Raw genomic sequence first — 27334 nt, 5'->3', positions numbered from 1 at the left:
GTATGGATTCATTTCATGTATGTTTTTATGGATTTTGATGTTATAATGTAAAGAGGGTCTGTACTCCAATAGCTCTGCTTCCTTCCACCCCTTCTCAAACTTTATTTTATCAACTGCATTTTATCATATTGTACTTTTTTCTTTCTGTTTACTACTCCATTGTGCTATTTTTATTTGTGTGCTTGTTTACAATAAGTACAAATCAAATGAAAGAAAAAAATCAGATAGATATGAAACGGTTGAAGTCTTGAGTAACCAGGAAATAAGGGCAGTTTGATAACTTCTCAAGGTGCGCGATCAGCACAGTCACATAATTTGCTCGTTGAGTAACTCAACTCACCATTTTTTATAGCGCATTTAAAAACATAAACAGCTGCATAACAAGTGCTAGATATAAATTAAACAAAAACAAAATATATACAAAAAAATATAATAACATACAAAACTGAATAGAAAACCTTTTATTTAATAAGGCATGACCAGTTGGTTTCCTTCCACTTCTTCAACCTAAATTTGATGTGCTTCTGGCTGAGTAGTGGCATTTTGACAACTGCAACAGTGTTGAGAAATAATTTCTGTTCATCCTAAAATCTACAAGACAAATGAAAAACAGCGTTCTCCTTCTGTGTGCATTTCGTCAACTCCAAAATTATGTTTTAGCATAAACATGCACTAATACACATGACTATGTGGTGTTTGCTAACATAATTAACCCACAGGACTACGGATATGTTGGGAATCGGGATGAGGGCTTTGTAGTGTGACGAACGTGTAATGGTTCAGAGAACCGTGAGGAAGGAAGACTGGACCCAAGAGCAAGCGTGGATGGTTGAGGAGGATTTATTGAAAGGATCGGGGGAAGAGGAGCGGGTTCGGAGGCCAGGAGAGGAGGGCAGGTGGAAGAGCGGCGAGCCAGTGCCGGAGCACTCGCAGCGGTGGAGAGGTGCACGCCAGCGGAGGTGCAGCGGAGGCGACGGGCTGGGTGGGGACCGGCGCTGAGGCGGGAGGAGCGCGGGCAAGGAGAGCGGCGTGGAGGTGAGGGCGGCGGCGAGCCGACGGAAGCGGAGAAGGGCAGGCAGGCGGCGTACGGGCGAACGAGGTGCGATCGGCGCTCCGGGGCTCGGCGGCTGGCGGCGGAGGATCGGGCTCGGGCAGGCGCTGGGCGGCTGGAGGGAGAGCGAGGACAGACAAAGGTTAACTCGGGTTGCATAGCACAAGGAGCAGACGTGCACGAGGCGAACGTCGACGTGGACCGGGTACCGAGGTAGGTCACGGAATAATCCGGCGTCTGGCTCCTGGCAGCGCTGAGCTTTAAACCCCCGCGGTGATTGCTGATGATGAGCTGCAGGTGCGCAGGAGCCGACGCCCTCTCCGGTCGGAGGCGTGCCTGGCGGGAGACTGCCGGAACCTAGAGGAAAAGGGAGAACTTGCCAGGCCCCCCAAACCCGAACCCCCACAGTACCCCCCCCTCAACGGACGCCTCCTGGCGTCCTTCCTGGTTTGTCTGGGTGTAAGGCATAAAACTCCCTGATCGGGGAGTCGTCTATGAAGAGCTTGCGGGGGATCCATGAACGTTCCTCCGGACCGTAACCCTCCCAGTCAACGAGGAACTGAAAACCCCTCCCCCGACGTCTAACGTCCAACACCTTGGAGACAGTGAAGGCTGGGTGGTCGTCGATCATCAGGGGGGGTGGAGGGGAGATGGTCGGAGGGCTTAGGACGCTGGAAGACACAGGCTTGAGGAGAGAAACGTGAAAGGTGGGGTGGATCTTGAGGGAGTCGGGGAGCTTGAGCCTGACGGAACAGGGGTTAATGATCTTGGTGATGGGGAAGGGACCAATGTATCGCGGGGACAGCTTACGTGACTCGGTCTGGAGGGGAAGGTCGCGGGTCGAGAGCCAGACTTGTTGACCGGGCTGGTAGTCTGGAGCCGGGGTTCGACGACGGTCCGCCAGCCGCTTGTTGCGTTGCGCCGAGCGGGTGAGGGAAGCCTTCACCTCCGCCCAGACTCCCTTGGCCCGATGGATGTGTTCCTCCACCGAGGGAACCGCCACTGCGCGCTCCTGCTCAGCAAAAAGGGGGGGCTGGTAGCCAAGACATGCCATGAACGGGGACATACCTGTCGAGGCGCAGGAGAGGGAATTGTGGGCGTACTCGATCCACAAGAGAGCCTCGCTCCACGTCTCGGGGTTCCGGGCTACCACGCACCGCAGCGCTGCCTCCAGATCCTGATTGGCCCGCTCGGTCTGCCCGTTGGTCTGAGGGTGGTAACCTGACGAGAGGCTGGCTGTGGCGCCCACCGCCTTACAGAATTCCTTCCATACCTGGGATGAAAACTGGGGACCCCGGTCGGAGACGATGTCTTGCGGGAGGCCGTGGAGCCGGAAGACGTGTTGGGTCAGGAGCGTGGCCGTCTCCAAGGCGGTGGGTAGCTTGGGAAGGGGAACGAAGTGAACGCTCTTGGAGAAGCGGTCGATGATAGTGAGGATGACTGTGTGTCCGTTGGATGGAGGAAGGCCCGTGACGAAGTCCACAGCGATGTGGGACCAGGGGCGGCTCGGGATAGGCAGGGGGTGGAGAAGACCTGCCGGGGCCGAGTGTGAGGCCTTACCGCGGGCGCAGACCGAGCAGGCCAGCACAAATTCTCGTGTGTCTTTTGCCATACTGGGCCACCAGAAATGCGCTTGGAGAAAGCGAAGGGTACGCGTGACGCCTGGGTGAGCGAGGAAGAGTGCCCCCACTGGAGTACCTGGGAGCGTACGGCATCGGGGACGAAAAGGAGATCCGAGGGGTCAGGTCGGGGATCGGGTTGGGTCTTCTGCGCCTCGCGAACCGTGCGCTCGATCTCCCAGGAGGCCGCCCCCAGGAGACAGGAGGAAGGGAGAATGGTCTGTGTGATCTCCGGACTGGCAGGTGGAGCGAACATCCGGGATAGGGCGTCCGCCTTGCCGTTGTTCGACCCGGGACGGAAGGAAAGGGTGAAATTGAATCGGCTTAAGAAGAGGTGCCAACGGGCTTGACGGGGGTTCATCCGCTTGGTCGACTGCAGGTAGGCCAGATTTTTATGGTCGGTCCAGACGAGGAAGGGGACGGCGGTACCCTCCAGCCAGTGTCGCCACTCCTGGAGGGCCCAGACGACTGCCAGCAGTTCCCGATTTCCGACGTCATAATTCTTCTCCGCGGGGGACAGGCGTCGGGAGAAGAAGGCGCGCGGATGAGTTTTTTGGGTGTCGGGATCCCGCTGGGAGAGAACAGCTCCCGCCCCCGTGTCGGAGGCATCCACCTCCACAATGAACTGGAGTGCGGGATCGGGGTGTCTGAGGACCGGGGCGCTGGTGAAGGCTTCCTTGAGGTGCCCAAAAGCTTGTGCCGCTGCTGGAGTCCACTGAAAGGGGGTAAGGGTGGAGGTGAGTGCCGTGAGGGGGCTGGCAACCTTGCTGTAATTACGGATGAAGCGTCGGTAGAAATTGGCGAACCCCAGGAAGCGTTGGAGTTCCTTGCGAGTGGTGGGAGTGGGCCACTCCACCACCGCCTGGATCTTGGCGGGGTCCGGCTGGAGTTGACCCCGGGCGATGACGTAGCCCAAAAAGTGGATCGATGGTACGTGGAACTCACACTTTTCAGGCTTGACGAATAGGCGGTTCTCCAGGAGGCGCTGGAGTACAGAACGGACGTGGCGGCGATGGTCCTCGAGGGATCGGGAGAAGATGAGGATGTCATCCAGGTAAATGAAGACGAAACGGTTGAGCAGGTCCCGGAGAATGTCAGTCATGAGGGCTTGGAAGACGGCGGGAGCATTGGTGAGGCCGAAGGGCATAACAAGATATTCAAAATGTCCGAGGGGGGTGTTGAAGGCTGTCTTCCATTCGTCCCCCTCCCGGATGCGAACCAGATGGTAAGCGTTTCGTAGATCTAGTTTGGAGAAGACCTGGGCGTCGCAGAGGGGCTCGAACGAGGGGTCTATGAGGGGCAGCGAGGTCTTGTTCTTGACAGTGATGCCGTTTAGGGCCTTGAAGTCAATACAGGGGCGAAGGGAGGAGTCTTTCTTTTTAACGAAAAAGAACCCCGCTCCCAGGGGCGAGGAGGAGGGCCGAATAAGACCGGCCGCCAGGGAGTCGCGGATGTAGGTCTCGAGGGCCTCCTTCTCCGGACGGGAGATGTTGTACAGCCGGGAGCTGGGAAGCGGGGCCCCGGGAAGGAGGTCTATGGCGCAGTCATAGGGCCGATGGGGAGGAAGGGTGCGGGCGAGGTCCTTACAGAAGACCTGGGCCAGGTCATGGTAGTCCGAGGGCACGGATGCCAGGTTGGGTGGAACCGGGGAGCGAGGGGCCGATCGGGGAGCCGGGTCGGCGGATAGCAGGCACTGTGAGTGGCAAAGTTCGCTCCACCCGGTGATGGAGCATCTCCTCCAATCTATCGTGGGGTTGTGTAACTGCAGCCACGGGAAACCCAGGACCAGGGGGACTTGTGGCGAGTGAATGAGGAGGAGCTGGATAGTCTCCCGGTGGTTACCGGAGACAATAAGGGTTAGGGGTCCCGTCTGCTGGAAGACCTGGGAGATGAGGCGCCCATCAAGGGCCACCACGCGCCGAGGGGAAGGGAGAGGCTCCAGGGGAACCCCCAGCCGGCGAGCCAGAGCCAGGTCTAGGAAGTTTCCGTCCGCTCCGGAGTCCACCAGGACGGTGATCGAAAGGGACTGGGTTTGCCATAGGAGGCGGGCTGGGATGGACATGCGTGAAGAGGAGCCCGTAGCTGACACGTTATGGCTCGCCGCGGGACTCCTGATCAGCGGCGCCCCCTCTTTTGGCTTCACGTGGCAATCGGCGATGTAGTGACCGGGGTTGCCACAATAGAGGCATAGCTGGCTCGAGAGGCGCCTCTGGCGTTCCTGGGGATCCAGGCGGGTCCTCCCCCGCTGCATGGGCTCCTCCTGACCGACGGGAGGCGAGACCGGAAGCCGAGGACGGGAGTCGGCGGGAGGCGTGGCGGGGCGTGCCGTTGGTCGGGGCGACCTTCGCGTCCGATCAGACAGCTCGTCCTTGAGCTGGTCCGTCAGACCATCGAGGAACACTCCCCGGAGCGCGGGCTCATTCCACCCGCACTCGTGGGCGAGGATGCGGAATTCCACCGAGAAGTCGGCGGCGGACCGGGAACCCTGCCGGAGTGCGAGCAATCGGTGGGTGGCCTCGCGTCCCTTGACGGGATGGTCGAACACCCGCCGCAGCTCTTGACAGAAATCGGGGTAGGAGGCCATCGCCGGCGCCGAGGCCTCCCACAAGGCGGTAACCCATTTCGCGGCGCGGCCGCGGAGCAGGTTCACCATGTAGGCGATTCGAGCTCGATCGGTCGGGTAACTTTGGGGTTGGAGATCGAACACCAACGAGGTACTCAAAATGAAGTGGCGACAAGAGCCCAGATCACCGGAAAAGGGCTCCGGCGTGGGAACATGGGGTTCCCTGCCGCTCGGAGGGAACACGGCGGGCGGAGGGGGGGGAGAAGGGACCGGGGAGGTGCTCTCCGGTAGGCCGGGAGCAGAGGGGAGAGAGCTCACCTGTTGCGAGAGGAGCGCGAGTTGGTGGTGGAGAGCCTGGACGGAGTCCATAAACTCCTGCATCATCCTCTCGTGCCGTCCCAGCTGTCGGCCTTGGTGGGAGAGGGCCTCCTGGAGGGGATCCGGGCTCGCTGGGTCCATTGGGCTGGCCGGATTATTCTGTAATGGTTCAGAGAACCGTGAGGAAGGAAGACTGGACCCAAGAGCAAGCGTGGATGGTTGAGGAGGATTTATTGAAAGGATCGGGGGAAGAGGAGCGGGTTCGGAGGCCAGGAGAGGAGGGCAGGTGGAAGAGCGGCGAGCCAGTGCCGGAGCGCTCGCAGCGGTGGAGAGGTGCACGCCAGCGGAGGTGCAGCGGAGGCGACGGGCTGGGTGGGGACCGGCGCTGAGGCGGGAGGAGCGCAGGCGAGGAGAGCGGCGTGGAGGTGAGGGCGGCGGCGAGCCGACAGAAGCGGAGAAGGGCAGGCAGGCGGCGTACGGGCGAACGAGGTGCGATCGGCGCTCCGGGGCTCGGCGGCTGGCGGCGGAGGTGAGGGCTCGGGCAGGCGCTGGGCGGCTGGAGGGAGAGCGAGGACAGACAAAGGTTAACTCGGGTTGCATAGCACAAGGAGCAGACGTGCACGAGGCGAACGTCGACGTGGACCGGGTACCGAGGTAGGTCACGGAATAATCCGGCGTCTGGCTCCTGGCAGCGCTGAGCTTTAAACCCCCGCGGTGATTGCTGATGATGAGCTGCAGGTGCGCAGGAGCCGACGCCCTCTCCGGTCGGAGGCGTGCCTGGCGGGAGACTGCCGGAACCTAGAGGAAAAGGGAGAACTTGCCAGGCCCCCCAAACCCGAACCCCCACAGAACGTCCGTTTTAGTTCCTTTTTCCTGTGTTCTCTGGCGAGTGATGTTCAGTTTTCTGTGATACACCTCTTGCGTATCCTTCCCTCTGGCACCTCAACTAAAGTCTAGTTGAGCAGTGAAGTAAATATTCAGGAGTGGAGAGGTAAATACAACAGCTAAAGAGCACAAGGAACAGCATAATGCAGAGTTACACACCTATCTACCTTGCGTGTGCTCCTTAATTAGAATTAGAATTAGAAATCCCTTTATTGTCATTGTACTCAAGTGTACAACGAGATTAGAGAAAACAAACACTAATAAAAAGTAATAAGGAGCACTGGGAGGGAGAGCTGTTAGCCGCTGCGTCTATGCGCGCCGCCATCTTGGAAAATTAAACTGCTGTTGCTAACCGTCCTAGCATGAATCTTTGTACTAAGGGAAGGCAGCACGAATAGTTTCTGCTCGCTTTCGTTCACAACGTCATCACATCTTGTCCTGTTTTTTGTTGTTGTTATTGTTTGTTTTTTTGTTTTTTGTTTTTTATCCGAATGTCCATGCTAATTCACCAACAGAGCCTCTCGTCATTTCTGTTACCACCTATTTCCAACTAAATGACCCTGCTACGGCGGCACGGTGGCCCGACTGGTTAGGACGATGGCCTCACAGTGAGACACAGCAGAGGTTGTGGGTTCGATCCCGGCTCTGGCTTTCCTGTGTGGAGTTTGTATGTTCTCCCCGTGCCTGCGTGGGTTTCCTCCGGGTACTCGGGTTTCCTCCCACATTCCAAAAACATGCACGGGAGATTGATTGAACACTCGAAATTGCCCCTAGGTATGAGTGTGAGCGCGGATGGTTGTTCGTCTCTGTGTGCCCTGCGATTGGCTGGCAACCAGTTCAGGGTGTCCCCCCCCGCCGACTGCTCGAAGATAGCTGGGATCCAGTGAGGAAAAGTGGTCCAGATAATGGATGGATGGATGACCCTGCTACCGGACCCCCTCTATCGCTAGCCTAGCTTCCTTCATTCACTGGTTAGATTTATTAAATTGAATGACGACAGATCAAGATTGGAAGAAGAATAGAGGGTTGGCCTCTCTAAACAACCTCCAATCCAGGGCGGGCACGGCTGACTCTCAATGACCACCCATGACGCCGGGTCTGCATATTTCTTAAATTCACTTTGCCCGTTGCATCAAGCCATTTTCTTGTAAACAAACATTTTCAGTTTCAAACACAAATATAAATTTCAGTTTAAACTTATCCTTACTTATCTTAAACTTATCAAGAACATAAGGGATTCGCTAAAAAAGGCAACGGCCTTTTTGCAACTGCACTTAAATAGCGAGCAATTGTTTCGGAGTATTCAAACTACAATGAAGACACCTCAAGAAGAAAAAAATATCCTCATTTGACTTTTTGACCTTTTCATTTGTCCAGAAATATAGCCACTTGGCAGTACTACACTGGTTTTGCCTACAATGAGCACAATTTGAAGGCACACTGTCATTATGGTCGCGGACAATCTTGCTAATAAAGAAGCCACAAATTTGCCGGTACTCATAATTAATGCAGAGCTCAGACTACACAACTTTTTTTTTTCATGACGGTCACTATGTTATATTACCAGGCACTGTGTCATGAAATCATTCTCTGTCTTCTTGGACCTGGGAAAGTGACCACATATCAGACCCTCTCCTGATCATCGCGTCAAGATCACGGCCCAACCTCACAGTTCATCAGTTGGTCCACCTGGGGCGCTTACTGGCTGGCTATAGTAGTGAATGTGGAGCAGAATTATCAGGCCATTGATAAAAACATTAAGTCCAAGGACCGATCCAACATGACTGATGTTCATTGGGAGGTGTGCGCATGGCCCGCAATCTGCAGCTACTGTCCAGATTCCATCCCTGGCTGGTTCCATCCAGCACAAGTCATCAGCGTAAAGTAACTACAGAAATTGTACACTAGTTGTATTGTGCAATATAGGACATGCAGTTATGCAAGGTAAACAAATATGAATTGTATCTATAAAGAAGTTGAAGTAGATTCATGAATAAATAAATAAACTGTGAGGAAAGTAGAAGGATTTGGACCCAGAAGCAGACATGAGACAACAGTGGCAAAGTAAAAGTCTTTCTATACAAAAATTCAAAGTTAAAAACAGAGCAGGGCTGGACGCAGCAGTAAATGAGAGTTTAAACAGTCTTACAACTTAGTAACACAGGCTTACTTGGAGATAACAGCAGGCCGCGCCCAACCCTGTTTGAGCAAATAAAGGGCCGAAGCAACTAACAACATCAAGAACCCAAAGCTGCTTGTGAGGGAACATGTGAGGGAGGTCCCAGAGGAGGGAAGGATTGAGGATGATAGATCTAGAGACCCAGGAATGTTCCTCTGGGCCGTAAACCTCCCAGTCAACTAAATACTGTACTGAAAACCCTAATATAAATCCAAAATCTTGCCGACAGTGTAGGTGGGGTTACCGTCAATGACCAGTGGCAGAGGAAGAGGCTTGCAAGGAGGGCTGAAGAGGCTAGAAGAGACAGGCTTAGGAAGAGAGACATGAAAAGTGGGGTGAACCTGGAGGGAGGCTGGGAGGTTTTGATGGACAGCAGATTGTTTAAAGGCATGCTCAATTTCAAAAGGGCCAATGAACCTGGGGTGTAGCTTACAGTAATCAGTCTGGAGGGGACAGTCATGGGAAGGTAGGTATAATGGCAAGTTGACATTTGAGTTGTGGGCTTGCCGGACGGGACAAGGAAGGTCTGGCATGTCTCCAGATGGCACAACAACAACGGAGATGGGCATAAACTGAAAGAGGAATAGCTGGGGGCTTTATCCAAGTCCTTGGCTCGCTCTAACTGTCCATTGGGATGATAACCTGAGGACAGGCTAGAGAAATCACCCAGGACTCTACAGAAAATTTGTCATGGGGTGTGAACTGGGGATCCCGGTCAAAAACAATGTCAATGGGGATGCCATTGATGAGGATGTCTGCAGTCTCAAGGGTGGAGGGAAGTTAGGGAAATGAAATGAACTATCTTGGAGAAGCGGTCTACCATAGTCAATATCACCGTGTTTCCATCAGAGAGGTAGACGAGAGATGAAATCAATCAACAGGTGGGACAAAGAATGGCTGTGCATGGGCAGAGGTCGCAGGAGACCCATGGGGCGATGGTGAGAGGGCGTTCCACATGAGCAGATGAGACAAGCGGCGATAAACTCCCTGACATCTTGGACCGTCCGGGGCCACCAGAAGCGTTGTTGCAGGAACTGGAGAGGTCAATACACCCCAGGAAGACCAGCCAAATTGGGGAGTCTCGCCATTGCAGAACTTGGGGCGAAGAGCAGATCCTTAGGGCCCATGCCAGGGTATGGTTGCTGTCGTTGGCCCCCAAGATCACCCGCTCAATTGGCCGCCCCGATGAAGACAGGAAGAGGGCAGAATGGTATTGTGATCTTGCCTCGCAAGGTGACGGAATATTGGGTTCCCGGGGAAAATCAGTGGTGGAGCGCTGGGCGGCAACTGGACGGCCATTGAGTGGTGGAAAGGTTCAGAATATAGTTCATCATCACCCTCTGGGGGCGCTCGTGTCTGCCAAGCAGTGCTCTCTGTGCCCTCACGGCTTGGTGGATTGTGTTATGAGTCTGCTTGGTCCAAGACGGGTCGTACTATGACACAAGGAGCAGGATTTGGACCCAGAAGAAAACGTGAGACGGAAGTGGCGAAGTTTTTATATACAAAACTACACAGTAAAAATGGAGAGCAGGGCTGGACGCAGCAGGGGCATGGAAGGCTAAACATTCTGACAATGTTTAACTGAGCTTACCGTAGCAACATAAGATAAGTAGAATTGTCACGAAACCAAAGGTAGGGTTTGCATGGTAATGTAGGAGGCAAAAGTGGAAGACTCTGGTGCAGGGTGCAGGGAAACTCTGAACCAGGGCAGTGTGATCACAAAGACAAAAAAAAAGGCAAAATTTAAAGTCTCAAAGAAACATAGATGAACAAAAGCGCTCACTAGTCATCACTAGAGGAAGTATAATATAACAAGGGTTGCCCAACAACTAACACCAACAAAACCGACTTAATAATTTCAGTCGTTGATGTAAATGTCAGAATTTACTCAGTAATTTATTTAGTTTTTATATTGTGGTCACTGATTGTGTAGTGTCTATTTGTTTATTAGAAATTCAGCTTTTTTTACTGCGTGTGGATCAGCTGTTAGAAAACACAGTTTTCACACTTTGATTCCTAAGAAAAAGCGACTTTACAGTACTTCACATTGAAGAAGAGGAAGTAAATAGGAAGTACTGCACACAAAACAACTACATCCCAAGCGCACCACGTAAATCTTTTTTTCAATGGGGGAATTACATCAACAAGCAGCACATATGCTCATTATGTTATTTATTTCGACTGTCTGACATGCTCTGCCTAAAATGTCAGGACTATCACATCTAACAGCCTATTTTTCCACATGCGGCACGGCTCTACTCTGACTCCATGTAAGTAAGCCTGGAAATTAATCTCAGACATCAATATTTTGAAGCAGATGTAATGCCTCCTTTACTTTCAATTTTTTTATAACTCATGATAACCATCAGCGTTTCACAATGCAGCTGCTACTTGCTATGGAAATCCGAAGGCACTGTCTAAGCGCAACATGCGTACACACCTCTTTCTCGCAGTTGACTCTCAAGCCACGTCTCATTTCCTTACACTGACCAGTCCAATCTTCCATTAGGTACAAGGTTTTCTGCGCAATTGCGTAGTGAAGTAAACTAACAAAAACAGTTGAAAATGATGTGTGCGCCCTCACTTTTTTTTTTTTAAGCTGGTATTGATATTTATTTAAGAATACGGCCTTCTCTAGTGTACACTTAAATAAGATGGTACTCGAGGCTTTCCACGAACATTATTGAACTGAGGTACTCAAATTACTGGAAGACCAGAGATTTTTTTTTCACTCTCTGCTTTAGAGGGGGCTTGACCGATATGTGGGTTATTTCCAACTATATCAATGACTTAATTTACTTGAGAGGTTCTTTCATATTTTTTTTTTTTTTACTAAAAGTACAATAAACACCACAAGCCTGCGTGCATGAAATGTGGAACTCCCAATGTGGAGTACACATTTTTGTCTGACAAACTTGTTCAAACGTATGTTTGAATATATTGATAAAATCTAAGCTAAATCCTAAAAACACGTTACGTGCAAGTCAATAGCCTGTGGCATTATTTGAACCAAATGCTGTTTTTCACATTGGGCCTAAATTCAATACGGAACGTACTTTTTGCAAATTTATTCAACATGTACTTACGCTAACCTAACACGCAAGTAACTGAAAGACTCACCCCGGCCATCTCTGCCTTGATAAACACATCACACACATATTTCTAAACCTGGACTGCCTTTCTGGCAGCAGCTAAAAGTGACCTTGCATTGTAATCAACACATATCCTTGGCAAAGCTATGTCACTATGAAAGCTTTTTCTGATCCAAGTGGAGGAAAGATTGTGCAGATTCTTGCATTTATTTTTATGGTCTCTGCTGCCTCGGCATGACTGTGTGTGCTTGTGCTCAGTTTTCACAACCCATGTGTGAATGTGCCAATTGTCATTGTCATAAAACCATTTTTAGGTCTCATTGTTGTTGACCACTGGTTGTGAATTTGTGTGCCACACAGGAAAAAAATAAAAACAACAACAACAATTGGATCTAATTGGAAAATAAATTCTTTTGGGGTTGTTTCTAAAGGAACTGCATTTTGCTTCAGATACTACTGCCGCGACTAACAAGACAGGCCTAGGAAGATCGGGACGATGACAGGTGAGTCTTCAAATATCAGAAATCATGCTTAATCAAATGACAGTTTCCTGACTTTGACAGGTGAGATTAAAAAATAAGTAAATTAGGGCTGGCAAAATTAAAGCGTTAACTCTAGAGATTAATCCAAAAATGTTTAACTCAGTTAAATATTTTAACTCAGTTAACTCTGTTTGAGTTACTTAAAAAATAATTTGCATACCTTGCAAATATTATACCATATTCATCTTTAGCATATGATCTCAGAACAAAACTCTCTGCTCAAGTTACAACTGGGCCAAGCTTGCTGGAGTGTGGTGCTTGTGGGAAGTTTTGAGAAATGTTTCCGAGAAAAATGTCTGTAGAGATGTTTCCTTCTAGATCATATTCAAGAATCAAAAAAAGTTATTAAAACAGTCTTTGAATTAAATATACTCCATATTTGGTGATTTTGCATTCATTCTTAGATATTATTGAAGTAAATATCTGTTACAAGCTTCACAAAAAATGGTGGGTGAAAAATGTGATTAATCGCAATTAATCATGGAATTTTTTGTGATTAATTAGTTAAATGATTTGATCACTTGGCAGGGACTGAAATGAATATGTACTCTCTTGTTTGAATAATCTCTTTTTTTCCTTAGTGTAGTGTAGCCTGCACAGTCCAGTTTTATTCGCAGTATAGACAGCAAAATCATAAGTCATTCATCAAGTTTCCTTCTGTACAGAATTTTCATCTGATGACGCCGACAGGGGGCCATTGGAGCAGATGCATTGCCTCAGAGGGTTTGAACGGGTAAGAACCTGAACTTTCATACAAAAATGTAATATAATACAAAACACTATTTAACATTCTATCTTGTTTTCTCCTTTTCCATGATATGATGAAGTATAGGTTAAATGAGGCAACATTGTATTGTGTTGATTGAAATGTAAGTTTGAATTGCATTCCACACAAAGTGGTCTGAGCAGTGCATCTTGGTTGTTAAACCCTGATTGCGGCTTCTGCTTATACCTGACTCAGAAGCAGCCCTCTGCCTTTTGACTGATATTACATCAGCAGTAGCCAAGTTCATTTGTAGATTTAACTCGTTCAATATCGGTGCCTTGCCATTGGCATCGGGTGGAGTTTTAAACAATATACATTTTGTCAATCCATCCATTATTTGTTCCGCTTTTCCTCACACGGGTCACGGGGGGGGGGGGGAGTGGAGCCTATTCCAGCTGTCTTAGGGGAGTACCTTATCTGTGGACCGAGTTACAAATATCTGGAATTGTGTTACATTCATGAGCACTCTGCTGTACTAACTGGGAGCATTTCCTGTCGACGCGCTGCTTATATAGAGGAAAGGCAGGCGTTACTAATGACGTTAAAGCATGGGTGTCAAACTCATTTTTGTGGATGGGCCACGACGTAGTTCTGGTTTGCCTCAGAGGGCCGTTACGACTGTGAACCCATATAAATGTATGATCAACTTACGTTATCACATACACACAACAAATTGATGGAAAGCCATTTATTTTAAAAAGGGAGGATTGGTGACAAATAAATGTCAATATCTCGTATCCCGATCTTGTTAAAAGTGAAGAAAATGTGCTAGAAACGGGAAGTTGACGCACATGATTTGCCCTTCGCGGGCCACATAAAATGAGGTCACGGGCCAGATCTGGCCCCCGGGCCTTGAGTTTGACACCTGTGCGTTAAAGGGTGAAGGGTGGGCATAAAAGACCATGGAAAGGCACGTCCCCAGTATGAGCAGACGTGTAGAGCCAGTAAGTGCATCCTATAAAACATTGCTTTGGCTAAGAATCCCCAAAAATGGCACATCTGAAGAGACATACCTATGAACCAAAGTTTAAACTGCAAGCTATCAGTTACGTGGAGGGACATTGGAATCGAGTAGCCGCGAGAGAATTCAAGCTCAAGGAATCCATGGTTGTGGAGGAAGCAGGAAGATCATTTATCTTTTTTTGTTTATTTTTATTTTTTATTATTAAAGTTTTTTTTCACAGAGGATAATCCACCTTTGGTAACAGTATGGCAACTAAAACAGATAACATGGATGGTGAGCATTGCCAAAACAAAGGCGAGTTTCCGTGGAAACAAGGCGAGGTGGCCCGAGTTGGAAAACCAACTGAACAATGGATTAGTGATCAAAGAAAATCCCGAGAGAAGCGTCTCTTCAGTCACTATTCCACAGAGGGCAGTAACTCCTGCAGAAGAATTGACAATTGAACATTCTGAAGGAGGTCCATCTTGGTGCTTTTTTTTAATCAGGAAAATGCGCCGTCTATCCATCCGGGCAAAGACGACCGTGGCGCAGCAACTTCCAGCGGATTACAAAGAAAAGGTGGTTTGCCGACAAACACGTTCAGCTTAACCACATTGCTAACATGGACGAGGGGCCACTCACTTTTGACACCCCGCTTGAAAATCTTTTACTGTTGTGATTGGTTACCATGGAAATAGACAGAAACTGCAATGTATGGTGATTTGAAAAGGAAGACACTGTTACGTTATTGCATAATTGAGTAACAAAAGTGAGAGAGGGTGATTTGCTTCTCGATTTTACTTTGCTGATGTTAAACTTGAATTCCCACACTACTCACAACATCTCTGGCTGCCAGGATGGCCGAGTGGTCTAAGGCGCCGCGTTCAGGACCCAGTCTCCCCAGGAGGCCTGGGTTCGAATCTCGAATTTCCCCATTGTGGGACTAATAAAGGGAATATTAACCAGCCATCTGATTGGCTGCAATACCAACATTAACTTGGTTATGTAATGTTTGTGTCCAGTTAAAGGTGAAACAGGATTTCATGGCTGTTACAGAGTGTGTTATCAGCCTCTGTTGAGGAATGTTTGAGACTCCAGTCAGTTGACCACTGACCAGTTACATGTTCTGTATGTTCCAGCGGGAGAAAGCTGCGTAAAAGGGCTGCTGTCCACAATGTCATAGTCTGGCTCATCACTGATGTTATTGCAAGCAATAAACATCACAGGTTGGATTAATCTACCTAGGTTTCCAGCTGAAGTCATCATTCAGGCCAATCAAAAGGGCTTGATGGAGGAAGAGAAAACGAGTGGCCGAGTGAGGCTTATGTAAAATACCCGGATGATTTTTTTCTCCACTCGTCAACCTCACTTTTGATCTGTCATTGTTGATGCGCGCCCATCCTACAGCCATCGTGAAAAAACACGTGAAGAATTTGGCGCTGGTGAAAAAGTCCTTCTTTGGCTTCTTTCTTTTTTTTAATGACCCATATGTATTATTAGCTCTCCAAACATTTTTATATAGCGGTGTGAAGTTCCTTGTTTTACATGCTTTCAACCAATAATTTAAAAAAAAAAGCATAGAACAGCCTGATTTTCTTGTGTTTCCATGATGATCTTCCTGGCGTCACCAGCTACTTGCAGGGCAAAAGCAGCATGTTGGCCTTGCTGGTGTCAAGAGCAAAACCAGCAGCAATGAAACAGCAAAACCAGCCAAGATTCAACCAGCCGAACCGTCAGTTACTGAGCAACCCGCTCTAACAACTGAAACACAGCCACCCAGCAGGGCAAACATGCTGTTGTTGCCCTGCAGCAGGTGACAACAAGAACCCTGTTTTTTTTTTTTTTGTTTTTTTTTGCTGCTCGTCTTGCTGGTGGCAGCAAAACCAGCACAGCACAGCACAACAAAACCATGCTGATCTATGCTGTGTTTTTTTATCATTTTTTTAGCACTCTGAAAGTCCTCCTTGGAAAAATAGAATCCCAACAACAGTCTGTCCTAGCTCAGTACAAATTGTAAAATCGAAACATTAGTAAGTAAGTGATGGGAATCCTACACTCCTGAGTTTGTTGTTGTTGTTATAGTGGATTTTTAGCCCTGATCAGACTAAATAACTAAATTTAGCAATAATTTTGGTCTAAACATACGTTGCTCAATTATTTTCTGTCACGCCCCCCCTACCAAGAAGAAAATAATTTGCGCCCCCACCACCATTTTTTTTTTTTACATTTTGTGCTAATGTACATGTTCTTTGTACATTGATGTAAGATTATGTCAATAAAATGTCTCTTAGCAAAAATTAATAAGAAATATAATTTTGAGAACTATTATTATATAAGAGAACTATTATTGTGAAGAACTCAAAACTCAGTACTCTGTGTGGTGCAAATATTGATGAGACGACAAATATTGACTATACGTTTAACATCGAACCTCTTCGTCGTGATGACATCTGTTTCTGTGTTCCGGTCAGAGAGCGCCTGCTAAATGGCTAACGTAGCCGTTGTCGTATTTTATGTTTCAATACGTAATGGTTGCATTACAATATTTATGTTCATAGCTGCTGGCTCTCCGCCCAAACGCGGTTTGAGTCAGACTTCTGTTAAAAGTCGAGCGTACTCTGTAATTCATTTTAGCGATTAGCACACTGAGAGCCTCCTCGTTCGCCGACTCGTTTAGATCGCTACTTGTTAGTGGGGTATTTATTTGTTATCGCGCAGCTTGTTGTGCTGCTGTGCACGGACTTAGATATAATACAAATAAAGCTCAAACTGCTGCGGCGCAAGAGAGCTTGGCGGCTCGTATTCAAGTAGCGGCGAAAGAAATTACTTCTGGGACAACGAGCAACAGAGCGACGCTTTTTTTTTTTTTTTTAATCAGTTTGCGTGACCTACTCTCTCAAATTTGCGTTGTCTGAGATTGCAATTATGGTCTCAAAACCATATATTGTTCAGCCGTACGACGGCGGAAAAAAGCATGTGTCCCAGGGTAACACGTGCCCCCCTCTGCATTGCCCCACTATTTGAGAAGCACTGGTCTAGGGTAAAAAAATCCACCATTTTAATCTCTTCATACATATTATGAACAAATGTGCTTTGACAACTGGCCATTAGACACCACCACAGACAAAAAGTCAGTGAAGTCAAATTTATTTATCGCCCTTAATCGAAAGAAAGTCTCAAAGCGTTTCACATGCCCACGGTCGACATCCCCTGATCTTAAACCCCAGGAGGACAAGGAAAAACTAAAAACTAAAAATCATCTGGGGAAAATGAAAACCCATGGGACCACAGATGGGGCAAGCCCCCTTCCAGGATGATCAGGCTGCAATGGATGCAGAGCGGGCAACATTTAACACACATTATGATGCTCTACAATGTTGATTGAAATATTGTGAAAGTCAATCAAATGAAGAGCTGCAGAAAGACGACTTTGGCGGAGCGGGAACTCACAAAGTTGGTCAATGCCATGATCTCTACAGCAGCATCTCAGAGAATGAAAAAATGTCAGAAAGTAAAATTATTTTCTACCCTTTGTATACTATTATTATTACTGTTATCTTTTTTCCTTTTACTTCGTCCCGACCCGATGGTGTTTATGTCTGTTCGTGTTCGTGTATGTGTGTGCATGCACGTGTGTGTGTCAGTACAGAAAATCAGTAAAAACATATTTAAATAGTCTGAGAATTATAGACTGGAGTTCAAAGAGTGCTCCTGTATTCTAACATCTGGGGTTCAGTCTTTGTGCCAAATGAAATGCACAGATTTGAAATATGGAGGAGGGGCAACCATCAAGCTCATGTCAGAAAAGTGTCCACGTTCTGACAGAACACATTAAAGTTAATTGACCTTGCCATGCCACTGTAGATTTACATCAAGTTTCTTTTGACAGTGGTAGCATATGTTGGTTCTATCATTGTAATAGAGCTGTCTGAATTATTGGATCCAGGTTGTACCTCAGTGTGTGCACATGTACTCCCAATCCATTTGCATCTGTTTAGGGAATATATCCTGCTTTCAGATTGCTGAAAAAAAACTTTCAACAGGGCAGTATTTATAAATGCCAAACATTCAAAATTTGCAATCCTGGGGATTTTGTTTAAAAGAAAAAAAAAACAACCAATTGAAATTGTTCTTTCTCAAATGGCCTTTATTAGTCCACCGGAGAAATTGAAAACACATGGTGACATATAAATGTGAAATCTAGCTGACCACAGTGAGACTTAGATTGATAGAAGAAGGAGGCTTGCAAATAATTTTAGCCATTAAAACCTCAAGTTAAATTAGGGTATAGTTAATCTGATATTTTGGTCTCAGTGATCACTTCTAGAAAATCTTGTGTTATGAAAAGTCCATCAGAATTCAATTATGAGTAAACGGAGTGGCAATATTGGGCATGTCTTACCAAGACAGAGCTCCGTATTTTTGAAGGTTATGTTTTTAATTTGGATTTACAGTACAAATCAGAAGTTTGAACGTACTTTCTCTTGCAAAGCATGAGAAGGTTTAATCAGCTACAGTACGTGGAGTTAACTATGTACATTTTGTATGTATAGTCTGTGAATTGATGTAGCTTTTATACAATATTATTGTCATAATTTTCATACTTTACAATGTGAGAAATTGTAAATAAAAAAATCTAAATTGCGCAGTTTTCTCCAAAAAATTTATATTTTGACCCTTCCTCCTGGCAGGCAACATTTATATTGATATTAGGTCCCTCGAAATATATGTACAAATGTCCACCGCTAATTATTTCTCTGAAGGTGTGGTTGATTAGAATGATCTCAATAAGGGCTTCCAAAATACAAATATTTAAAAGAATTATCTCAACTTGTCAAAGGTCCATTCATCAAAGTTAAGCATGCCACGTCTAATGATATTGTACAATTGAAAAAAAATGTCAAAAGTCTTCAGTCTTTGGTTGCTTTTTGGTGTCAGTTCCACCCAAAATATGTCCAGTCACCAAGTAAAATTTTCATCTCAGTTTGAATAAGTGTGGCATTGCGGGGGACGCGGTTGACAGGTCTTGCATGAGAATCTCAGCTCAGGCCTTCATGCATTGAAAAGAAATGGTGTGTTGAATCGACTCTCCATACAATAAGAATCATCTGTATTTAGATGCATTTTAAGTAGATGTATGTACTGATCCAGGTTTTATTTAGTGCAACCGCTTGATCAAATAAAATGGAGTCAATTTTTTTCACTCTGTGTGGTGTGCATGTTATCGATGTGCTTGCAAAGGTTTACCTCAAATGTTCCAAAACGTGCAACTTTTGTTTACGTAATTGTTGACTCAAAATTGTCCATGGTTTGAATGGGAATGGGACTACAGGAAGCCCCCAAGTTATGTTCAAAATGAGTTCCGAGAGGCTGTACCTAAGACAAATTGTTTGTAAATTGGAACATGTTAAATTTCAATCGATTAATACCATTTGAGGTCATTAAAAAAAAAATCCTTCTTCTTCACCTCCTAGATGAGTGATACGTGTTGAAATGCATGTTTTGTGGCACAAATGGGAACAACAGCACTTTAGAGTATGATGTCGTGTGAGTTAAAAAATACAGAATTTGCAGAACATTTATAATATTTATGGACATCAGTCAACATTTGTTTCGCATCTCTGAATGTTCATAAGTCGGCTGTTCGTACCTCGGAACACCTCTAGTTGTTTGTCTATGTCAGTCCTGTAAGTGACCGGGACTATTTTTTGTGTGTATCTGTTCTTGAAAAACAAATAACATCCAATAGCATCCAACCACAAAGCCAAACAAGGAAGGTATATTTAGTTGTTGCATCAATTTGGCAGGATTGCGTTTATCTTTTACCACACCAATTAATCTGTAGCCTATGCAGGCAACAGCAATTGTATTATTATTAAGCATCATTTAGCACATTATTTTAATTATAGGCTGACCTAGTAAAACTTGATGAAATCATGCACAAAAAAAACAACACAAATATACGTTCCGGTTTGTTCTGCTTAAAAGCCCTTTTGAATGGCGTACCAGTGACACCATCTGGAGAGAGGGAAGGAATGCCCTACCTACACACACTATATGTGGTCAGGGCTTTAAATAATTAGCCCGTTTAAAAACGTGATCATTTTCTCATTCCCAGGTTAAGAAGACTTGACCATTGATACATACAACATGGGTCATCGGTGTTGCCCTCACACACACCATCTCTAACTTTATGTTAACAACTTGCTGGCAATGCTTGATGAGTAAATCAAGTTTTCATCCATTATCCATTATTTCTGCTGGACTGGTGAGAATTGCAACAAGAGCAAGTGTTCTGCTTTTCTATCATTTGATTATAATTGTAAGAAATTCATTATACTGTATGTTCTATATGTGTCTTTTTTCTGGGACCATTTGCGGTATGTTTGCCTTCTGACTGATTGCTGTCACTTAGTAGATTTAGCAAACTCCATACAGACTCTAATTTGTGTGGACACCCTATTTCTCTTTTCATTTCACTCCCATTTTGTGTTACAGACATTTACATTTCCTTTTTCAGACCCTCCCTTTTTTTCTTTTTTGCATGTTCACCCTTTTAGTGGTGTTTTTTTCTTTCTGTTATTTTAATCAGCTCGTAGGGATATATGGTCTGTCCCTTGAAAATATAATTAGGTTAACAAATGATCATTTTGAACCACCGTGTCTCATGTTGACATGGCAGCACAATAAACGCAATCGGACATTCCCACTGCTATTTAGATGTTTGGGGCTTGGCACTGCTCATGAACAGGGCTGGGTAACGTCATGCAAGTCGGCATCAAGGAGTTCTTGTTACCTCTAAAAGGGGAAAACCACAGAGTGCTCTGGGATCTAGAAAAAGGTCATACAATGACACGTGCACACACATACATACACAAAACTCCAGTTATTCTCACAGTCATGCACAGCTGTTTATTTAACCTTACTTGACAGAAGGTTGTAGGCAGATACTGTTACTATTGCATCTCACCATGCTACCAGGCCAACCCAAAAAAAAAAAAAAAAACTTACAATTCATACAAATTTCATAGGACATTTGTCAAGGACTAAAGACCATTACAACAACACATCACACAACACACTGTATTTTTCACATTTCAGTTTTTAATAATTGTAATTCACTAATGCATTTTTAGAAAGAAAATAGCACCAAAACTGTGGAAAGACACTGATGTTTTCTTATTTCCATCTTGAATTATGCTTTGACGCCTAAAAACAAATCTGCAAAAAAAGGATGATTTAATTTTTTCACATTCAGTCGATCTTGGCACACTTCTGACAACATCCCAATGTAAACTGGAGGCATTGATATGCTGTAATAATGGGTTCATTGATCATTAAACATTTGGCGCAAGTGTGGTAACTGGTGTTTCTGAAGGCGTTGAAGTGTTGATTAGGTCTCAAAGAGTTTGAGGTCCAGTGATAAATAATATGGCGTGAGCTATACAATACAGTACAACACAATACAACTTTATTTATATAGCACATTTCACAACAGCTGCAGCTGTAACAAAGCACTTTAGATAGAACATAACAATAATACAACAACCAAGACAGTGGAAGCAGTAAATTAAAACACAAATTAATGATAATAACACAAATAGATTATCTGAAATTTCATGAGGGCACAAAAAAGTTCTGGAATGACCCATATATACTCACAAAATCTCACCAATCGCAGTAATGCATTCTTCAAATGACTTCCTTGGGGTAAAAAAAGAAACAACCCCCATCCTCCAGCTCAATGTCCAGGATCCATCCCCTAACAACTCCAAAGCAAGTTGAGCTTATACTCATGTTCACTGTTGGTCTGTTTCAAACACAGATCTAATTTCTACCTTTCAGCGGGTCTCTCTTACTTTCGTTCTACCTTTCTTTTTTTCTGCCTTAACGTTATACCATGCTAAATTGGGGCTACAATGCTCCCTAGTGTATATCAGCCTCGTACCATGTCTAATTGCAATTTTTATGGTTATCGCACTATCTATCAGCACCTAAATGACCTGAAAAAGGAGAACTTCAGCCTGAAGCTTAGGATCTACTTCCTGGAGGAGAAGATCCAGCAGAGGTTTGAGGCGAGCAGTGATGATGTGCACAAGACGGTGAGTTATGTGTGAATAATTTCTCCAAATATGTAACTTCACTTGCACCCCTCTCTGAGACTTACAGAAAACCAGGCTCATATTGGACATTAACTGCTGTGTAAAGCAAGTCTGCAACAATTCTATACTGGTTGAAATAGGTCCATATGAAATGTTGCCCCAAATTGGGGGTTGGGATAACCATTTACAGCTGTCATTTGGTGTGTAGATTCCTATCCAAACTGATTTGAATAGATATAATTTGTCTCTTTTTTTAAGGAATGGTAAGATGTTGCTTACCAGTTTCCTCAGAATGACATATTTTAGTATGAGCTTTACTTATTATTAATGTAGTATCTAATGTTTTGGAGTGAGTGGTGGCGTTCGACAAGTTACTGTCACTATGCTGAGCCAAGGGCTTTGACAACTCATACATACATACATACATACATACATACATACATACTGTCAAAAAAATTAATTTGTCATATTATCAAGCTTCAAACCTATGCTTACAGGTCAGAAGGTCACAAGTGAACATGTACTTCTTTGCAGTTTAGAATTAGCAAAAGAGTCTGCGCTGGCAGCAGAACAGGAAATCGTTCAGCTCAAACTTAGCAGAAGTGTGAACCAAAAGATGTCTTGTAAACTGAAACTGTTAGAATACGCAGGAAGAGCGTGGGCGAGTGTGATAAAGTCAATGTTCAAGTTTTCCATTCTGTATGAGTTGCATATTCAAATTAAAAACCACACGGGAGCAGGAAGCTTCAGCTTTTCTCAGGGCCTCCTCACACTGAGGGCTTTGGCGGACTGCTCCTCACGAGTGACAAAGACAATCTTGGCAGGTTGATTCATTTGTTCAAGCTTATTTTATAGAAACATCCCTGACACATACATATACAGTGAACCCCCGGTTATCGCGGTTAATGGGGACCGAGACCACCCGCGAAAACTGAAAATCCGCGAAGTAGCGTCGCACCTTCAAAAAAAAAAAAAAAAAAAGACAAAAAAAAAACACAGTGTAAATATATACTTCGCACCTATATATATATATATATATATATATATATATGTATATAAATATATATAGGTGCGAAGTAGCGGCACACCTTCAAAAATGCTTAAAAAAAATAAAAATAAAAAATATATATATATATATGTATATATATATATATATATACTGGTAGAGAGAGAGAGAGTGAAATTCATGTTATAACAAAAAAAAATATTATTAAAACTTATTTTTTTATTCCCCAGCCATTATTTTTGTATTTATTCAATTACTTCTTTTTGTATTTATTTAATTACTTCGACTTTTACCTGCTGGTACACTGTCCGGTGTGCCCTGTGAATGTTATGATGCTCCAGCAGAGCTGGAGGATTGAACAGGACTCTCCAAACGCAGACACGGGAAAAAAGGTGGTGATACAAAGATATTTATTATAATCACAATATAGTCAGTGTAATCAGCGCGTCTCGCAGCAGCTGACGAGACGATCGCTGGAGGAACGCCCACACAGCTGAAAAAACAAAAACACACGCGGCATGACAGGCACGGATCATGACAGGCACGGATCATGACTGTGAAATGAAAGGTGGCATTCTTCATTTATTTATTTATTCATTCATAACTGACAGCCTCGCGCTCCGCCGGTGCCCGGGCGGAAGGTGCTCCTCTTCGGCTTACTGTGACGCGAGCATGCCCTCCTCCTCGGGAGCTTCCATTCGGTTAAACTTAGGGGCCGCTTGGAACCGCCCGTGCCCGGGGAAGGTGCTCCTCTTCGTCTTACTGTGACGCGAGCATGCCCTCCTCCTCGGGAGCTTCCATTCGGTTAAACTTAGGGCCCGCTTGGCACCGCCCGTGCCCGGGGAAGGTGCTCATCTACGGCTTAACTGCCACGCACGCCGGCCGGAGCTCTGATACGGTCCGAACCGCGCGAAACGTCGCCACCAATCGTGTCAGGGGGAACCTGCTCTTCTTCGTCTACTATCTTCTTTGTCCACTCTCCTCTTCGGCGCACGCCGGCCGTCTAACCGCTTCAGCGCCCCCTTGTGCCGCTCGGCGAAACTACAATGCCCCCGAATATTTTTTAGACCCGCGAAGCACTGAACCCGCGAAAGGTGAACCGCGTAGCGGGGTTTCACTGTATACATACATACATACATACTGTTAGAAAGGTTCCTAAAGTTGAATGTCGTCATGGTTTGTGTGCTTGTTGTGTGATTGGAGTCGCGTCGGTGCCGAGCTCTCGCGAGAAGCGCCCGCATACGGGTTACTGACAACTGCCTATTGCGCAGCAGTTAGCCAACCGCCACTAGCATGTGATGTGTTCGATGCCTCAGTGTTCGTGTGCGTTCCTGACCTCAAATGAGTACACTGGTGTATTTATTTGTTTACAGTGTTTATTCATCGCGCCGCGTCATGTCTATTCCTGTCCAATTTGTCGTTGTGCGTCACCGCCATGCTTCTTGCCGTGCTCCGTCGCCGAGCTCCCTTTGAAGTTCGCCGCATAACTGAATGTGTCTTAAGCTTGGCGTGTGTATGTCTAAATGTTCCCCTCTGTGTGTTAGTTGCATGGGGGAGATTCTGCTCCACTACGGCGCACTCCTTTTGTATAGTTTTATACATCTATGTGCGTCAGGTCTGCCGTTAACTGGGCAGTGCACCTTCCTTAGTGACGCCGCCATTGTGCGCCGTCCACGGCCGTAGTTGGCCACTGTTTATTGACGCAAATTCGATGTGTGTCTCATTTAGCTTTATGTAGTTTGCGCATGCAAGTACATTTTACAGCTGCTATTCCTTTCAGTTGAGCCATACACTTATGTGTTGTTTCTTTCTGTTACAGAACCACACGCTCACTGACACATGCTCACTGCCACACTTGTACGCTAGCTCACACACTCACTGCTACACTTGTACACTAGCTCACACTCTGACTAGCTCACATGCATTCCTACATGGATACATCCATCATCACCTAATTTCCACCTGTGCCCATGTTTTGTCCGCCTGTTGCCTGTACTGTTACATATTGGTTGAAGAGAAATCATTAAAACTGCCAACCCACATCTTGGACTCATCCTTGTGTTCTAACCGACACCCGGGGGTGAAAAGAGCATATCATCTTTGAACCGAGTCACCTATAGAGTCCACCCTAGGCTCTCCAACACATACATACATATTAGCCAGGTTTAACATACATACATAACATACATAGAGTGTACATAACTGCTGGGCTTTTCTGTAGCATTTAAAAAAATAAGTCTCATGTCTGCTGTGTAGTTAAACTGACCTTACACTGCCTAGAGAAGATTTGTTTGAACTGCCCTCCAGTTTTTTGGCTGACCTGTTTTCCACTGGCAGCTATAGACCTGATGACACACTATGTTATTGTAAGAGGCCAGAGCCTGGTGGGCATCTGAGAATGCTGTGCATGTATACTTGTAAAATAGCATGTGAAGATTTTTACAAGGATGTCATTTATAACACCTAATGCTTTTCTGAGAAAGATCATTGCACGAGTTAAAACATGACACATTTCTGAGCAGTATATGGGTTCAGCAGAACAGTAGACAGTTTGGTTCTGACAGTTGCTGGAGACCTTGGGAAGAGGGAGAACTAGAACACAGAGAGAGGGGTGCTAATACAGCAGGTTTTCATAACCCAGATAGCTATTTCTAGCTATTTTTAGTTTGCACAAAACTCCCTGGAGCCGAGGGGACTTATTTTGTTTTGTAGATTGTCACTTCTATGTCACTTAGTCCACTAATGATCATATTGGCATTAGGGGAGCTGATTATATTAGTTCCTGATTGTTTGAAGTTTTAGCACAATAAACCTGTTGCTTAATCAGATACCACTTTGTCGGAAGTACGGCATTAGATTTTAAAACTTTAGTAGTTTGTTTTGAGAGTGGACTACAGTAGATTTCTCTAAATTGAATGATTGTAAATAAATATTTTCATCCACCACCTTTGTATTCGTACACCTATATTATCAAAAGGAAAAGTTTCTGTCGCTGACGTGTATTTTTCTGCACACCAAAACTTGAAGGGCACACATTATTGACTATTGAATTCACCAAGTATTTTGTACCTGTCTTTCAGAACATCCAACTGAAGGTTGAAGTTGAGAACCTAAAAAATGAGCTTTGTGAAAAAAAGAAGCTTCTGGACACCGCACGGTGAGTGGACCAAACATTTCTTTTGTTTACGTTTCAGCTTCTCTGGGACATGAACTTGTTGCACGTTTCTATTGCAAACTCTGGGCGTCCTAGACAATATTTCATTTATCCAACCAGATAGACTCTTCTAGGAATCTCTTCTAAAACAACAATGGCAAAGTTGAGGATTTGGATCATTACAACAATACTCTACTTTGTGCACTCGCGTGCTCAGGGGTGGGTAACAACAAATATAAAGCAAGAAAAGAAACAGTAGGCTTGACTGTGTTTGTGGCAAAAAACAGGCATATTATTATAAATAGGCAGCATGGTGGTATATACAATAATGTAGGTCTGCCTCAGTCAACAGGTTCTTCGTGTGACATGGGCATGAAAGAGGATACAAACAGAAAAGTAGAAAATCGCGGTTGCCGACTAGTTAGCACAATGGCCTCATAGTGCAAAGGTCGTGGGATCGATTTCGGCTCCGGCCTTCCTGTGTGGACTTTGCATGTTCTCCCTGTGCCTGCTTGGGTTTTCTCCAGGTACTCTGGTTTCCTCCCATATTCCAAAGACAACCACGGTTGATTAATTGAACACTCCAAATTGTCCCCAAGTGTGATTGTGAGCTCTGACAGTTGTTTCATTGAATTTCCTGCGATTGGCTGGCAACCAGTCCAGGGTGTACCCCACCTACTGCCCGGAGGCAGCTGGGATAGGCTCCAGCATGCCTTGTGAGGAAAAGCAGCTCAGATAATGGATGGATGGATGGATGGGTGGGTAAGCATCGTGGATGAGTGGTTAGCATTTATGCTTCATAGTTCTGAGGTTCAAAAAAGAAAAAAATATATTTTCACGATTTTTACCAGCCAAGGACTCTCTAGCAGGGCAGTACTTGTAGCAGCACCAAAGCCATTCCTGTCGCACCCCGGAAGTGGAGCGCAACCAGCGAGGCTATCAGCATCCCGGAAGGCAGACCAATGGGAGCGCTCCACGTGCCCAGCGTCACCACACGTCCGCTCGGACTGAAAGCTGTTAAAATAAAGACAGTTACAATACAATTCTTGACTTGATCACTTTGTCTCCTTATAATTTAAAGCACCCTGCGAGCATTTCGGGCAATGCGCAGGTG

The 27334-nt window shown here is 45.7% G+C and overlaps 1 protein-coding gene across 2 annotated transcripts in view; it reads left to right on the top strand.

Moving 5' to 3' along the window:
- Positions 1 to 27334, top strand: part of LOC148324008 (myomegalin-like) — a 50964-nt gene that overhangs the window by 6140 nt on the left and 17490 nt on the right. The window contains exons 2-6 of one of the 2 annotated variants that reach the window (XM_088312830.1): positions 12158 to 12210; positions 12915 to 12982; positions 20077 to 20226; positions 21950 to 22060; positions 26147 to 26223. In XM_088312830.1, coding sequence (XP_088168956.1) covers positions 20152 to 20226; positions 21950 to 22060; positions 26147 to 26223 — 263 coding nt within the window. In that variant the 5' untranslated portion in view covers positions 12158 to 12210; positions 12915 to 12982; positions 20077 to 20151. The remainder of the gene's footprint in view (positions 1 to 12157; positions 12211 to 12914; positions 12983 to 20076; positions 20227 to 21949; positions 22061 to 26146; positions 26224 to 27334) is intronic. The other variant, XM_088312829.1, reaches the window with a different exon arrangement.

The sequence above is a fragment of the Idiotropiscis lumnitzeri genome, chromosome 13 (genome assembly GCF_059441095.1).
Source record: "Idiotropiscis lumnitzeri isolate Australia: NSW breed Sydney's pygmy pipehorse chromosome 13, RoL_Ilum_1.0, whole genome shotgun sequence".
Lineage (NCBI taxonomy): Eukaryota > Metazoa > Chordata > Actinopteri > Syngnathiformes > Syngnathidae > Idiotropiscis > Idiotropiscis lumnitzeri.
This window is presented reverse-complemented; position numbering and strand designations above follow the sequence as displayed.